Source organism: Ammodytes marinus (assembly GCF_949987685.1).
Source record: "Ammodytes marinus genome assembly, chromosome: 17".
NCBI lineage: Eukaryota > Metazoa > Chordata > Actinopteri > Uranoscopiformes > Ammodytidae > Ammodytes > Ammodytes marinus.
Window position 1 is genome coordinate 15,030,934 of NC_137221.1, and position 16,576 is coordinate 15,047,509.

Consider the following 16,576-nt stretch of genomic DNA (forward strand, 5'->3'; position numbering starts at 1 on the left):
TAACTAACATAAAAGCCCAGAGGCACAGCTCTGAGCTCACCATTGTTGTATGTTCCCGACCCATTTTTTACCCATAAGAACATCTGTTGCATTGAAAATGTTGTCCTTCATTCAGTCCTAAATGAAAACGCGCTCATGCATTGAGGTTAATATTGTTTCTCGGATACCCATGTTGAGCCCAGTCTACCGTGGTATATTATGACACTCCTGTTCACTTGTTGTCTTCCTGTGTCTCTTTTGTGATTTTGACAATATGGGTTCTCGATCAAACAGCATGCTCATACTCAAATTACCTTCTCGCCTTAATTATTTAGCTTTGTAATTTGCGTCAACATACATTTAGTGTCAGGTTTCATCTTTTGGTGTCAAGACTTTTCATATCAGTTTCATGATTGCTTATGAAAAAAGACCACAAAGGTAGGATGCTTTCTAATGGTTCCTGGGATCCCCAGGGTCATTAAAAAGAGGTTTCAGAGATAGAATATATTTTATTATCTGACGTTTATGGACTGAAATTAGTTTTGGGATTTAGGCAAAGCTTACCCTATGGGTGATGCAGCAGACACCCAACTAGTCTATTAACATATAAAAACCCGGAAAAGAGGGCAATACATTCATTCTGTAGTCTATCTTCTAGGCTACAGGAAAAAAATAGCCTCCTCATTGGAAGTCTGGTGTCTCTTTACAACCGTTGTATATTCTTCAGAAGCGAGCCATTAGAATAATCCATAATGTAAATTATCATGAACATACTAATCAACTATTCATACAGTCCAAAACTCTCAAATTTCCTGATCTGGTTGAATTCAAAACCGCCCAAATAATCTACAAAGCCAGAAATTATATGCTACCAAAAAACATACAGGCAATGTTTTCTGAAAGGGAGGGACGTTATAAGTTAAGGGGACAGCTGAACTTCAAGGTCCACCACACACGCACAACGAAAAAGAGCTTCTGTATCAGCATCTACGGAGTAAAATTGTGGAATAAGTTAAGTGTGGAAGTACAGAAAAGCCAAAACATAAGACAGTTCAAAAACAGATATAAAGACATCATCTTCACAAAGTACAGAAATTTAGAAAAGCCTTTATAACATGGACATATGTAGACTGTAGTTTTGTAGAATACATGGTATTTGTATTTATATTTGTAATATTTATATATGTATAGTAACTTACAATATACATATATGGGTATTTATAATGTAATATAAATAGTTTATAGTATATATATATATGATTGTTTATTATATATATGTATATGTGTGTGTGTATGTATGTATGTGTATGTATATATATATATATGCACAAAATGATTCGGTACTCATGTATATATGCATTATTATAGCTTTTTATTATACTGACATGCTAATAACATAATCTATCCAAGCAAAATTGATCTGTTAAGGGGTAGGACTAGATAAGTTTTTTACTTCCTCCTACCCCCTTTCGAGCATGTCTGTTTTTCTTTTACTTTTTTTAATTCTATTTCTTTGTTTTGCTTTTGTTTGTTTGTTATTTATTCATCTATTTTTTTATTGCATGTTCGAAATAAAGACAATCAATCAATCAATCAATCAATCTGGTGTTTTTCAAATATCCCAGACCGTAATAGTTTCCCCTTCTAGATTTACCTGCTCTCCAACTCGCGTTGAACCTCATATCATAATCCATTTCAGGAGCTGATATACTTTCGACTTAACTATTTCGCCTTCAAGTTAAAAGCCCAAGATGGCCACGATGACCTTTAATCGTATGTGAGCAGAAGTGGTATTATTATGGCATCAAAATCCAACTCCTGAAAACTTAAAAACAGGAGATTTGGAGACTTGTATGTGTAGGCTATAATAAGCACCTTAATTTTGAATAATTGAATTACTATAACTGGTGTTTAGGACCCATGTCTTTGTCGTCCAGTACATCTGGATAGGCCTATATGAGACATGCAAATGTATATGTGCCAAACACGTTTATTTTAGCTCAGTAGGCTAGTTAAGGATGCCTCTTGAGATGATCCTCCCACTGCTTTGTGTGCTCTGACATTTCTTTCAAAAACCTGGACATGTATTTTGTTTGAGGTAGGCCTAATCTCGTTCGTTCCGGTGTCCATTACAAGTTAGGATGTCCAACAATGAATTGCCGGGTCACATGAAGATATTTCTTGCTGTAAAATAACTAATTGTATTCGTGCGCAATTAAATCTGCAGAACTTTATTTTGGTATTCGGAACCGGAAACCTAATTACTCTGTGCGCTTGACGTTTTTTTTTATCGAAACTTCAACTCAAAGCCCGTTAGGCAAACTTCTTCCAGTTTCCTCGACAGCTGTAGGTAAAACTAAATGGTTCGGAGAGACAAGTTGGACACACTTTGTCGTGGACGAGGTGATATGTGTCTGACTCTGACAAATGGTTACATTGAATTGTCTCGCTGGAAGCTGCAAACTAAACAAAGCAGTGGACCGGGTAGCGTTTGATTTGACCTAGATTTGTTTTGCTTCCAGTGGGAGTTTACAGGTGATGTGGGGGGATTAAACTAGTTAATCCTCGGAGATAACTAACCCGGCTGTGTCAACTAATCGTTTATGAACACTCGCACAAGAAGGAGTGTGTCTCCTGCTGCAGCTTCCGTCAACATTAGGACGTTAAGGTTCCGCTCAACAAGTCATCACAAGTTTGGTAGCCTAGTTGGACTTTTTCTTAGACCAAATGGAAACTTAATTGAACGTCAAGTTCGCCTGAAAGCTGAAGGAATGTCGAATAAACTTGGGAGTCGCCTGACGGAAACGTGACGAGGCTGATGGGGGGGGGAAAGTATCTTCAGCAGTAGTAGGCTAGTGGTGGTGGTAGTAGTAGTAGTTGCCAGCCGAGTACAGCTCTTCGGGGCATGAATAATCAACCCACTTCTTCACCAAGGAAGAACGCGACACGATGGCAGTCTGCGGAAGGAGGAACCGACCCAAACTGCTTTTCTCCCTCGTTGGTGCCACTCTAGTCGGGTACCTTATACTTTTCCGACACAACTCCTCGGTTGACGTGAGCGAGACGAATCGACGAGAGGCCCCCGAAGCCCCCCATGAGCGAGAAGGGATGGAGGTGGTTGCGGCGGCGGCGGCAGTTGGGAACGAGCAGCTCAAGAAGCCCGTCTACGAGAGGCCCCCCTTGGATTTAAACGCCCTGGGGGAGATGGGCAGAGCCGTCAAACTGAATTTGAAAGGAGATGAGAAAAGAGAAGAGGAGGAAAGCATCAAAAAGCATCAGATCAACACTTACGTCAGTGACAGGGTGTCGCTGCAACGCAGGCTGCCAGAGAGATGGAACCCACTGTAAGTTACTAGTTTAGTGGAGTCAAAGAATCACTACTGTTATAACAAAGTACAACTTGATTTAATACACTGACTGTAGGAGCTATGAACTGACACTGACACTGATAAACTGTTGAGTAATAGTGAGTCATTTACTGTAGGGGCTGTGTATGCTGCCATATCTGAACCAGGGTTCATTATTACAAATCCTTAAAAAAAGATCTTTAAAGACATTGAATACATGTATCTAACAAATAAGCCTTACATTGTATTAAAATGTCATGATGAATGACATGCAATGACCAACCTAATGAATTAGGTGGATATGATTAACCATTATTTTCTGACATTACAATGAAAATAATTGGGAGCATTTATTTGTATTTACTGAGATCAGCATGGCATGATATGACATTTAAGTGACATTCTTTTTTTAGGGCGTTTGAGTTATGTCTTTTGAAGGAACTAAACTAAGTGGTTATCAAATAAAGCCAAGGACTCAAGTAAATTGTTCATCTTTATATTGCCACTGTGTATAAACATAATCATGGTCACTCTCATAGTCATAGATTAGAGAAAGAGACACAGTTCAAATTGAAAGTACAGGCTATGCAATCTAAAAAGTCTATACAAACTAAAAGGAATGACTTCTTTACTCCCTTTTGGTTAACCCCTGTCCTCTCTGTCAATCTGTCCCCTAACATGTCAATGGTCCCCCCACATTGCAGTTGCAGAGAGCTGCAGTACGACTACCGCTCCCTGCCCACAACCTCTGTGGTGATCGCCTTCTACAACGAGGCCTGGTCCACGCTGCTGAGGACGGTCCACAGTGTGCTGCACACCTCCCCAGACATCCTACTCAGAGAGGTGGTACTGGTGGACGACTACAGCGACAGAGGTATGTAGGAGGACATTGAAGAAAGCGTGTAAACAGCCAAGGCTCTGTAAACTGTGGTATCTAAACAAAAGGAACCCACCGTAACCTGACAAGCTTTTCTCCAGAATCGCTGACCTTTTTTAATGCACATCCAGAAAAGAATCACAGATACCAAAGTTTGGGCATTATTTATCTTCCATATATAAAAAAAAAATGCATGGCACTTGCAACTCGTGTAAAGGTAATACATAACAGTATATTTTACATAAGAGTAGAAGGCAATTTTTTTTCCAGCCCAGGAAAGTCATTGAATGGCGTACAGAGCCCGTTGTCTGTTTATTCTTTGTTATTATGTCGTCATGTTTGACACTGCATTCCGTGGCCGGTGCAAATTAACTAAGTAGTGATTGAGCATAATAAAGCACATCAGCGTGTTCTTCTTTGCAGTCATTAATTGATTTTTTTTTAATCCGTTACCAAACAGTTTACAGGGTGGTGACACTTTGTCTTAAGGGAGTGGTTCTACAACTGCTTGGCTCAAGATGGCTTTATAAGTTTACCAATGCCTGCCCCTCCCTCTTAGCTAACATTGGCAATGTGCAGTGTGGTGAAAATATTACATCAACTGTGGCGTTCCAATTTCAGATGACTTTATTTGAGGAGGAGGCGTAGAGATTGAATAGAGATTCTCAATCAATCAAATGTCAAGAGGACAAGCACAGGGCAAATATACGTAGGTTTGTAGTTGATTGTAATGGATTTTAGTGACGCAAAACCTGATTGAGAGGATTTGAATGTAGTAATCAAACACTCTTAAGCACATTTATTCTTTATTTTTGTTTCTTATAACAGCTGCCTTTATAGTACTGGTAGCTGGTTGCAGTTGCTATGTTGTTCTTATTGTCCTTGTTCCAATTGTTTCATTCATTGTTGGTTGATTTGTTTACTCGTTGGTATTTCCCACAGCGCATCTGAAGGAGCCTTTGGAGAAGTACATCGCGGGTTTGAGGAAGGTGCGTCTGATTCGGGCCACCAAGAGGGAGGGCTTGGTGCGGGCCCGGTTGCTAGGCGCGTCCATCACCACGGGCGACGTGCTGACCTTCCTGGACTGTCACTGCGAGTGCCATGAAGGCTGGTTAGAGCCGCTGCTCCACAGGTTAGGGAAAAAAAACGTCTGCTGCAGGAGACAGCAGGGAGGGACTATTTTCTCTTGAGTATTTAGTGAAAGCTTGGCCTTGTGGTTTGACAGAAACAGTAACTGGGCTCTCTATAGAGCAAGCTTGTAGCGCTATTTCTCCCAGCTTACAGTTTTTTTCCCTCCCCTTTGTCCTCCAGGATCAAAGAGGAGCCGTCGGCCGTGGTGTGTCCCGTCATCGATGTGATTGACTGGAACACCTTGCAGTACTTGGGGAACTCCGGTGAACCTCAGATCGGGGGTTTCGATTGGCGCTTGGTTTTTACCTGGCACTCTGTCCCAGAGTATGAACAGAAACGCCGTCGCTCACCCGTCGATGTCATCAGGTGTGTCTGTGGGGACCTGTTGTTGAGGGGGAAAAAATCAAGTGTGACATCTTCTCAAGGATAACTTAAAGGTAGAGTCAGCAATTCTGGAGAACATTTGTTGTTAAAATGTCATTTTGTCAAAATCTCCTCACGATCCGATTACCTGTCCGTGTATGTGAGCTGAAAAACTATTCTGGTATTAACACACAGCCTAGGCTTTGTATAGAAAAATGTAAGCAAAGTGTTACCAATCAAAGGAGGCCCAACCGTAGCTAGCAACATTCCTGTTTAGCGTGCTCACACACAGTACGGAGAGGTAGCGGATCTTGAGGAGATATTCACTGATTTGACCTAAAGTGTTTTTAACAACAAGCTTTCTCCAGAATCACTTACTCCACCTTTAACTGGTACTGAATCTCATGCAGATGTTTTGCAGCATCATTTATGAGATGGCGCTAAATAATTGTCTTTTTTTCTTCTTCTCCCCTTCAGATCTCCTACCATGGCAGGTGGTCTGTTTGCCGTGAGCAAGAACTACTTCCATTACCTCGGGACGTACGACACAGGGATGGAGGTGTGGGGAGGAGAGAACCTGGAATTCTCCTTCAGGGTAAGAAAGTGTGTGTGTGTGTGTGTGTGTGCTTGTGTGCGTGTGTGTGTGTGTTGTTCGCATACATTAACAGGTATTATAAATCTGCTTGACCTTAGTTTTATACAAAATAGGCACAATTGATATACCGGTCTCCATATTAACATGAAATAAGAATTGCTTATAGCAGAACAACCCAAAGCATTTGGTTTACATTGGTCAAGAATTGCATCATGTGAGTGACCGCTCCCCATTCCCTGTGAAAACCTGTCTAGAAGAATTACGACTAAACAACCAGTGATAGCAGGCCAAAGCCCTTAATACTTTAATTGCCACCAAGAATTTGAACGTCCCTTTTCTCTCCGACAGCTTTGATTTCCCAAGAGGAAGAAAACAACCCAAATATTTCCACCCATTCTATTACAAAACAGCTTTTTTTCTTTCCTAGCTCCTTCACAACAAGGCTGTGCTTTGTTCTGCCTAATTGAATCCTGGCTGCCACTAGGCTAACCACATCCTCGTGGTGGTGGTGGTTGTGATGGTGTTGTTGATGTCATTTTAGATTTGGCAGTGTGGGGGCAGCCTGGAGGTCCACCCGTGCTCCCATGTGGGCCACATCTTCCCTAAGAAGGCCCCCTACTCGAGGAGCAAAGCCCTGGCAAACAGCGTGAGAGCCGCAGAGGTCTGGATGGATGAATACAAAGAGGTGTACTACCATCGAAACCCCCACGCACGGCTGGTAAGTCTGGGGCAGATGATGATGTGTGTGTATCTGCCAGAATTATTAAACACTATAACTCAAACTTTTATTTAAGCAAAACATGACTGTTGTGGAAGCAGTGTTTCTCAGTACAGCTGCATTCATCTCAAAACTGTAAGGCTGATTAATCACCTGATTTTACCAACACACACACACACACACACACACAGGCAAAATTACAGACATTCTCCGCTCTCACAAACGACACACACACAAACACACTGCACTCCCGCTGTGGTGTTGAAAAGCTCCCCCTGATTAACTGACACTTGGGATACATGAGCAGCAGACACACACAAGGTGACAGGGGTGTCAGGGCGTTCCGGTGTGTGATTACCACCTTTTCCGTGTCACTCTGTGCCAGCAGCGGGTGTCACCCAGCTGTCCTTGACTGGGGTCGAGAGCAGTGCTAACCCGTGGGGCGCCCTGCCTTTTGTGTGTGTGTGTGCATGCGTGGGAGGTGGCTTGGCCCGTGTGTGACAGTGTAGTTAAGAGGAGAAGCTCTCTAAACACAGATCAGGTGGCGCTCATCTCCTTGAGAGCGAGGTAGCCTTGCCAACCTCGCGGTGGCACAACACAAACCCAATACACCCAAAGGCTCCAAACAAACACCACTGGCTGCCCCCCTTATTACTAAGCACTGAGGTTTCATATGATATGATTTGTCATCTAATTTGTCTAATTTTTCTGGCATTTCCAGCTGTTTTATGATCATCAGATAACCTGCTGCAGATTTTGTTAAGAGATCCCTTAATAATATAATGTGTCCAAGATATCCCTTATTGAAGCAGACATTGCCTCAGCAAAAGATGCACAAACACCTATTTGCCATTTCAGGATTCATTCGCTGTCTTTGCTACAGACAAACATAGGCAGGGCAATGTTTATTTTTGCAAATGAGTACTTAACCCACTTTGTGGTAGTAAACCCACACTAGGGGTGTGAACGGTTACAAAAAATTGTAAACGGTTACACGACCCCTTTTTTTCGTGTACACGGTTAACCGTGACGTCATTGTCCTCGTGCCCCCGCCGTCTTGTAGGCGCGCGCGCGCACACACACATACGCGTTCGTTCGCCTGTAAACACACAATTGACATGAACTACGCTCGTTTACACACCTCTTATAATAGGTCCATGGTACACACACACACACACACGTTCGCCGTCATAATCGCGCTTCATTCATTTCCTGATTAATATAGTCTATCGCTTTCTACATGTCCACGTTAAATGCATGTTGAACAGGTGTTATAAAGTTCGGGCTACTTACGAGCGTAGTTCACGTCAACCGGGTAACTTTAATCTTTAGGTTATCTTTCATCACTCTTCCATGGCTGTGAGTCGAGTCCCAGCACGGCGACTCCCTGTGTGTGTGTGTGTGTGTGTGTGTGCGCCGATTCACACACTCACTCACACACACTCGCCGAGGGACAGACAGATTCTCGGCAGACTAGCTTTTATCCTCCCCAATTAGTTTATTAGTGATGTAAAATCAATAAACGCGTGTCTCCAGAACATATTTAAAAACTTTAAAATTTGAAAAAAAAAAAAAAAAAAAAAAACGGTTTTCGTTTATTGATTTTTCCTAAACGGTTATGATTTACTAAACGGTTACACGTGTACACGTGCACACCCCTAACCCACACTCCCACCAACTTTGTAGTTCTGATTTGGTTTCCAAGTCTGCAATCTAAGGAACTTGAGTCAGTCTAATACATATATTGATGGCTACTTTTTTTTCCATTAGGTTGGTAACATTGCCATCCTCCTCAGAGCAAATGACAAACATATTCGTCAGGCCTTTTAGGGTCATAGAAACTGTCAAGGTGATGGGTTACCTGTCAGTCCATGTGAGTTATGTTTACTACTCTTGGTGAATAAGTCATAAGGCAATGTGAGACCTACATTGCACTAGATTCAAAATGCAGCAGCGTATCACTTTCAGGGATGAGTCGGACAAAAGATTGAATCTGTAAGCATGTTTCTGTTGTTTTCCCCCGCTGCCTTTTTACTCTCCCCTAATTGGCACGGAAATGATTCTGTCCACCAATAAACAGACTGCAGTGTGTAGCTCCACTCCTTTTGGGACCCTCTGAGACAGCTTGGTACTACAATGAAAAGGGTGACAAAAATAGGTGCTGCTCAGCCTGCTTATTTTGGTACCCTATACTGTAGCGTTCTGGAGTGGCCCTCGTTGTCCTTTGATGGCCTCTCTCTCTCTCTCTCTCTCTCTCTCTCTCTCTCTCTCTCTCTCTCTCTCTCTCTCTCTCTCTCTCTCTCTCTCTCTCTCTCTCTCTCTCTCCTCTGGGATTCCATCTCTTGACCAAATGAATTGATGAAGTGCCAATTAAAGCTGCGGTTTGGGCTGACCACAGTCATCCATCATCTTTCTGTGCTGCTGAACCCCTCCTCCAGCAGGGAAGGTGTGGTCAGCAAATGTCACCAGCAAATCAAAGCGGAGACTTTGTTTTTCCCTGCACTGTAATCCAATAATTACGATCACTTTGTTATTGTATGTATGTGTGTGTGTGGGTTTGTGTGTGACTATGTATGAGTAAAGGTTATTTCATAGTACCGCCGCGTACACACAGGTCGAACTGCTTGCTCTCGTTCTACTATGATTCAGGATTATTTTTTTTCTGTTAGAACCTGTGTTTGTTCCAAGGGCGTGTTTATGATTTGGAATATCATTGTGTGTAGGGAGTGATGGGACAACTGCAGATGGCACTGTCGTATACCAGTTCAGCAACTATGCTATGACTATGTCCTCGCACCCTGCAGCTGTGTGCCGCTCACCCTATCAACCGCTGAAAAATAGGAGGCCATTGATTGATTGGTGCTTCTAATCATACTAAATCTATAGGAACTAATCATGTGTGCTCTTTGTTCTGTAGGAGGCCTTTGGAGACGTGACAGAGCGCAGGAAGCTCAGGGAGAAGCTGGGCTGTAAGAGCTTCAGGTGGTATCTGGATAATGTGTACCCCGACATTCACGTGCCAGACGATAACCCCGGCATGTTTGGAATGGTGAGGACACGTCAGGTTTATGAGAAGAGTTTGAATCGATCAATTATTTTACTAGTTTGATATGTAATCAAGCTGTCTTCGCTCGTTATAGCTGAAGAGTCGTGGCAAGACCAAGTACTGTTTTGACTACAACCCTGTGGATGAGCACGTGGTGGTGGGCCAAAGGGTCATCCTCTACCAGTGTCACGGCATGGGTCAGAACCAGGTAATGGGGACGGCATTCCCACAACTTGTTTCCTAATGTATTGTCTCTTGAAAAGTCACCTCAGTATGTTGTCATAGTCATTAAAACATTGTAGTTCTTTAATGTTGAGAGGCGCGTGTGTGTGTGTGTGTGTGTGTGTGTGTGTGTGTGTGTGTGTGTGTGTGTGTGTGTGTGTGTGTGTGTGTGTGTGTGTGTGTGTGTGTGTGTGTGTGTGTGTGTGTGTGTGTGTGTGTGTGTGTGTGTGTGTGTGTGTGTGTGTGTGTGTGTACATCTCAAAGACAGTGTTTGTGTAAGCTCCTCTGCAGTGTGAGTTTGAGAGTTGGTTTAGGTGCGTGTGTGTGTGTGTGTGTGTGTGTGTGTGTGTGTGTGTGTGTGCGCGCGTGCATGTACAATTAACGTTAACAGAGATATTAACGTTAACAGAGATATTTACCAAGCTCTTTTGTACACCCCCCCCCCCCCCCCCCCCCCCCGCACACAGTTCTTTGAATTCTCCTCGGATGGTGAGATCCGCTATAACACAAGGGTGCCTGCTGGATGCCTTGTGGGTGACAACATCAGCACCTACTTGACTGTGCAGCTGTGCAGAATACGAGGACAACCTTTACCTGCAGACCACAAGTTCGTCCTCCGAGAAGTAAGCAGTACATTTCTGTTTGTCGCGCCTGTATCTCTATTTAATCTAGATTTGAACAAAAGAGCCACTGAGTGTGGTTAAACAGTGGTGGAGAAGTAATGAGACGGGAGTTGGCAGTGAAAGTGCAGAATGTATTCTATTTCTTTTTAGAGAGAGACACGTGTAAAGTGGAGATCTTGTGTGGGTCCACACAAAACCGTGGACCATATCTTTGAAGTTTTCTCAGGCTTTTTGTTCATTGGTCCATAGTATGCATTCCTTTCCTTTTCTAACCACCTCTGCATCAGAATATGCTGAGAACTCAATTCTTAAATGCTGACTCTTACTGTTTAACAACCCAAGTTTTCCAACTCAACGCCCCATGCAATCACCTAAAAACCTCTTCGTTTTATGCCTCTCCTGCAGTTTGCCTCTTTTTTCCTGCCCCATACATTTTGTAATGATTCAGTTTTATTTATATATATAAATCTCATAGTCCAAAGGGATTGTTTGGCTATACATGCTCTGTGCAATCAGAATAATGTCAATCTTTTAAAATGTTGTTATTACTGGATTCAAAGGGAGAGAGAAGTGAATCACCACGGCCAACATCTTATTCATGCCACAAGTCAAAGTCATTTCAAGCACAATGCTCCTTCTCAGAGCTACTACACAGGTGTTGAGCGTCAGTGCACCTGATACTTAACTGTAAATCACAGTGAGCCGGGTATATTCACCTCCTAGACAATGCTGGGAAGTTGTTTTGCACGTGTTCAGTGTAGTGTCACGCCACCTTGTATGTCACTAGCCACACCACACTCATCTAAATGTAAATGGATCCACGAAGGACAGAATTGATGTTGCAATGATGCAAGGAGCAGAGGAGTGAGAACGGAAACAAGCAAAAATAAATATTTAGAATATCCATGCTCCAATATTAAGCTTTTGTGCTCTTAACCCATTAAGGCCTGATGCAACGTATAGGTGTTTTTACCTTTCAGTCTACGTCACATCAATCAGATGTCATCGTTTTAAGACACATGACCAATGAAATGCAATGTGATTCGCTAAAATACAAGTGTAGAATTGGGGTGAAAAAAAAAACACTGCAAAATGAACTGCAAATAAAGTTGACGGATTACCATAGCAGGTGGAGCGACAGATAGGCTGAATATGAAACCTTACGGGGCAAAAAATAAAATAAAAGTAATTCACAGTCAAAGCCAAGGGTTAAAGGTTTCATGTATTCATCTGCTACAGAGGCTAAGACATTTTATATTTGTCATGTTTTTTTTATAATGTTTACTGATTATTTCTAAAAATCTTCATGAATTATAAGGCAAAGATAGTGATTAACAAGGACAAGGGTTTCAGCTTTTAAATGTCTGCTACAGAAAAAACATAATTGAGTAAACTCAGGTTTTGGAGGGTGTTTTGTTTGGGCGGCCTTAGGCCTTAATGGGTTAAACACCAAAGGGACTGTTGTGTTCTTTAGGTTTATAATATTACATTTCCCGTTATAATGCATATTCTTGAACCTGGCTGTTTTTCAGGACGGGAGCCTTTACCATGTGGTGAGCCAGAAGTGTGTTGAGGCGGTGGATAAGACAGACAACGGGACACCAGCTCCCTCTCTCCGACCCTGCTCCGACAGCCTCCAACAAAAGTGGTTCTTTGAGGAGAGAATGTAGCGGTATATCCAATAGAAAATACCTAGAAATGATAGATTTTTCACATTCAGGACCAATATCCCAAAGAGGGATAATGATGGAGTGAATTGCTGAACACATTTTTAAATAGTTGCCTTGCTCTAAAAGGAGGCCGAAGGGAAAAAGCCTCTATGCTTCCTTCCAATAACCTCCAACCTTTGCACCATTTTTGTGCCTGCTGGATTTAATGGACCAATAGGACATTATGCTGTTAATTTAGCTAAATACTGGTATAAATAAATATATGGGATTATATTTTTCTTGGATGCTGTTGCTGGGAGACAGGAGCCTACTGGAATATCTTTGTGTTTATTTTGTGTGTTTTTTTTTTCCTTCTTTCTCTAAACAAGAAGATCCTTGAGAATCAGCGATAACCTGCACAATCGTACATGCTGACACATCTCTCCTTTTTCATTCACCCACTCCACTATCTTTTGATAATGAGGTCAGTTTAGCTTAACCTGCATTATGGACACACAGACAATCAGGTGGGCTCCTGGCTGGAGGAAAATAACAGCTTTTTTTTATTACTTCTGTCGACAAACACTGACATCACAGTGATTTAGAGAGGCGTTTCTTTTTGAACTGTTTGCATCTTTGCCTGCAGAGGGGGCCAACGCTCTTCTCTGCATGTTCCTTCCTCTCGCTGTGTTCTCTGTTTGTCAAAGGAAAGTGGGACAAATCTTCAGGTATTTTTTTTTTCCTGTTAAGAACCTTTTTTTTCAGGGCTCTTTGAGTGCTTGCTACTCTAACATACAGTGGCTTGGAAAAAAAAGAAAAAGCCTTAGATCACAGGCATTATGCAAGAACCTAGTACCTCTTCAACTTAATCACCTGACTACTGATAATGAAGAAACGCCATGCCTTATTATGCCGCTCTGCTTTGCCTGAAGTCTTTTTGCAATGCAAATTCGGTGGAGGTAAAATGACATGGGTCCATTTTGCTAGTTTTGTACCTTTTTTTTTACCTTTCAACGTCATTGTCTTTTGCTATTTAAATTATATGCTACTTCTAAAGACTAAAACATAGCCATATTTTATGGATTTACTTTATGTGGTGTCAACTCGGTTTATTTTCAATCATGTATTGACGAGATAAGACCAAATTAACGTGATATTTCATAGCTTGACTATGTAGACATCTCTCAATGTTGTTAACTGGAAAGTGCAAATGCATAAACACTGACATTGCAGTAATAGGATCTTCCCCATCTCTCTTGTCCACTTGGAGCTCATATAGACGGGGCCACATTGTGCGCACTGCCTCAGATGAGCACGTTTTTCTCATGTACTCGAGGTTTTGATTTATGAACAGGAGTTGTCAAGAGTAGAGTATTTGACAAAAGAGGCAGATAAAGGAGCCTGAATGAAGCCATTTGTGACCTCTTCCTTAGCCATTAACCTTCACCGGCTATTGGCCTATAATCGGTCTGAAAGGAATTGATGTTCGGAGGACAATTTTCCCCTATTGATTCAGAATGTATGCTCACAGTGGGAAGATGAATGGGAGAATTAAAACCCACAACCCTTTTTTTCAGTTCCACAGTGTACTTTAGTAGAACAAGTTGCCCCTTGGTTTGCCAAATATGATGAATGTACAGAAACGTGTAAAACAGATGTTGCAGGATCATGGTAACATCGCTGTGTACAGGTTGTCACCCATGAGAGAGATCAGATTCACCAGGACCAGGTGAAACTGCCCCTTTAATACAGTGCTCATGCTTAATGTATTGAACACTTACGACGCTTTTCCATTTCCATCAGCCTGTGTCTTAAGCCTGTGAGTGTGGTATGAATATGACATTCTTTTATTAATATGCGTTATTTATTGTCCCCCTTTGGCCATCTGTCATTCCAGACCTGCCCTACATAGTGAAACACTTTAAGGCTGGCATACGGTATGCAAATGTGATACGGTGGACACAGCTGCAATAAAAAGAATCATTCGCCAGTCATATTTTCTCTTGCAGTTCATATAGGGCTATTGTGGTCCATTTACAGTAACTAATGATATTCAGGGGATATTTTGGAGCACTTAAACTAGCAAAGTGGCTCATTATGCTGTTACAGAGCCCCAATGTTACATAACATGAACATGTCTTCTATCTATGATGATACACACTTTACGAGACATATATTCAAGTGTTAAACATGCAGAAATAACAATGCTGGGATTTAACACAATGTCTGGTGTTTTCATGCTGGCAATAACTCCAGTGGCCTTATATTTTTTGTGTAAGGAAAGTGAATGACGTGATTGATAATATGTTTGTATTGGTTGTGTACGATAAATTAAGTATGTGTGATGGCAATGTACTATGTAACAGTTGAACTGTTGTCAGTTGAATTGTCAAATTAAGTTAAAAAAAGAGCACTTACCAACCTAACACGTTGGATTTGTGTTTCTGCCTTGTACTTCCTCATTATGTCTTTAGTTTTTAATGTTCATCCTCATGTCTTTAGAAATGTGCATCAATATTTAAAATAAATACCGTTGTGGCTTCATTTCCAAAAAACAATCCTAAAAATACTCGCACAGTGCACACCATTGTGTATCTTTTAAACTATGACTCATCTGCATCCACAATGGGGTGAGGAAAAAACAGAGGCTATCATACACATTTAACTGTGATGGAGAAGTGAATCAAGATGCTCGATGGCTAATGAAAGGAGAAAATGAGGAATAGAAGGGGGGGGGGGGGGGATTACGGAGTTTTCCAAGCGTATCTGATTGGTTTGATTACCAGCTGCTGAGTGCGATGGTGAAATGTCGCGCCCGCGTCAAGTCACTGTTCCCCCTGGTGTTGACGCTCTGCCCTGCAGTCTCTCTCGATTACTCATTGATGATGCACTGCTGTTTGTTTCATGGGATCCTGATTGTGTGTGTGGGAGGGGGGGCATGTCTTTATGGAAACGACATGGTGAATTGTGGTAAAAAAAAGAATTTAAAGAAAGCCATCCAACAATTTTTAGGTGTAAACAGAAAAAATACAAATAATTAAATAAGATACAGTACAAGAAAATCTAAACTTCTATATGGCCACATCTTTCAATTTCAGCTCTCCAAGTGTACAACACTGCTGAAAATAATGGCATGAGACGAGCTGGTGTCGACTTGCACACACATCAACACGCTCTGATGGAAAACTTGCCAGAGATTCTTCACATCCTTGACAAACGCTGTCTAGTTCTACTAGACCACTCGGCTGCTTCCTGGGGGAAATGAAAAGCACTAGAAAAAAAGGCTGTGATGCTGCCGTATCCAGCACAGTCTCCTCATAATCTTCTAGCGCTTCCATGTGACATAGGCCTCACAAAAGAAAATAGCACCATATAAAATGTCCTGAAATTCTGCAAAAGCGTCCACAGACAGGCTCTGTGTGTGTCGCTACAATCCCAGTGCACAGCGTAGGCCTGTTTTTTTTTTTATCTGGTGTGGCATACATAGAGTACAACACCCCGTATGTGTCTTTAATGATAATGCAAAACAAGGTTCCCCATGGTGCAAGTCTTTGGAGATGTTCATGGCTTCGGTTGTCAGGGAGTGAGCAGCACACACACACACACACACATACACACACACACACACACACACACACACACTGACATGAGGCCATATTCACACTGCATGTCTGTTAAGTTTATGTAATGCAAAGGGAGCTCCGAAGCAGTGGCGGTTGCCTGCATACATTAGTTGACACACTTTCACTTTCAGGAGGCACTCCAGAAACATGTGAGGCCTAGATACAGGGATAGCATTTGCATTTGTTATGCACAGCCGCTGCCTGGCATCTGATTTTGTGGATCATGAAGTGAGGAAAGCCTCAAGGTTTCCACTAAGTCAGTCAGCTGGTAAACAGGTTGAAATAACCAGAAATTCCAAAGTTTACAGCTGTGTCTGCACTCTGCACAGTAGGCCATTGCAGTTTTATTGGCCGGATCATGGGTGTCGTCTCCATTTGGCAGAACTAAAAGGATAAACAAACA

At 42.0% G+C, this 16,576-nt stretch overlaps 1 protein-coding gene across 2 annotated transcripts; it reads left to right on the plus strand.

Moving 5' to 3' along the window:
- The first annotated feature begins 2,200 nt into the window (after positions 1 to 2,200).
- galnt12 (UDP-N-acetyl-alpha-D-galactosamine:polypeptide N-acetylgalactosaminyltransferase 12) lies at positions 2,201 to 15,093 on the plus strand. 2 transcript variants are annotated; one of them, XM_080044901.1, is made up of 10 exons: positions 2,201 to 3,323; positions 4,031 to 4,200; positions 5,146 to 5,335; positions 5,515 to 5,700; positions 6,175 to 6,292; positions 6,834 to 7,010; positions 9,928 to 10,059; positions 10,151 to 10,264; positions 10,746 to 10,901; positions 12,434 to 15,093. In XM_080044901.1, exons 1-10 carry the CDS (start codon positions 2,929 to 2,931, stop codon positions 12,569 to 12,571), a joined length of 1,776 nt encoding a protein of 591 aa, XP_079901027.1. In that variant the 5' UTR covers positions 2,201 to 2,928; the 3' UTR covers positions 12,572 to 15,093. The 2 variants fall into 2 exon arrangements, with proteins under 2 accessions (XP_079901027.1, XP_079901028.1); XM_080044902.1 differs by having other exon boundaries at positions 4,037 to 4,200.
- Positions 15,094 to 16,576: the final 1,483 nt, after the last annotated feature.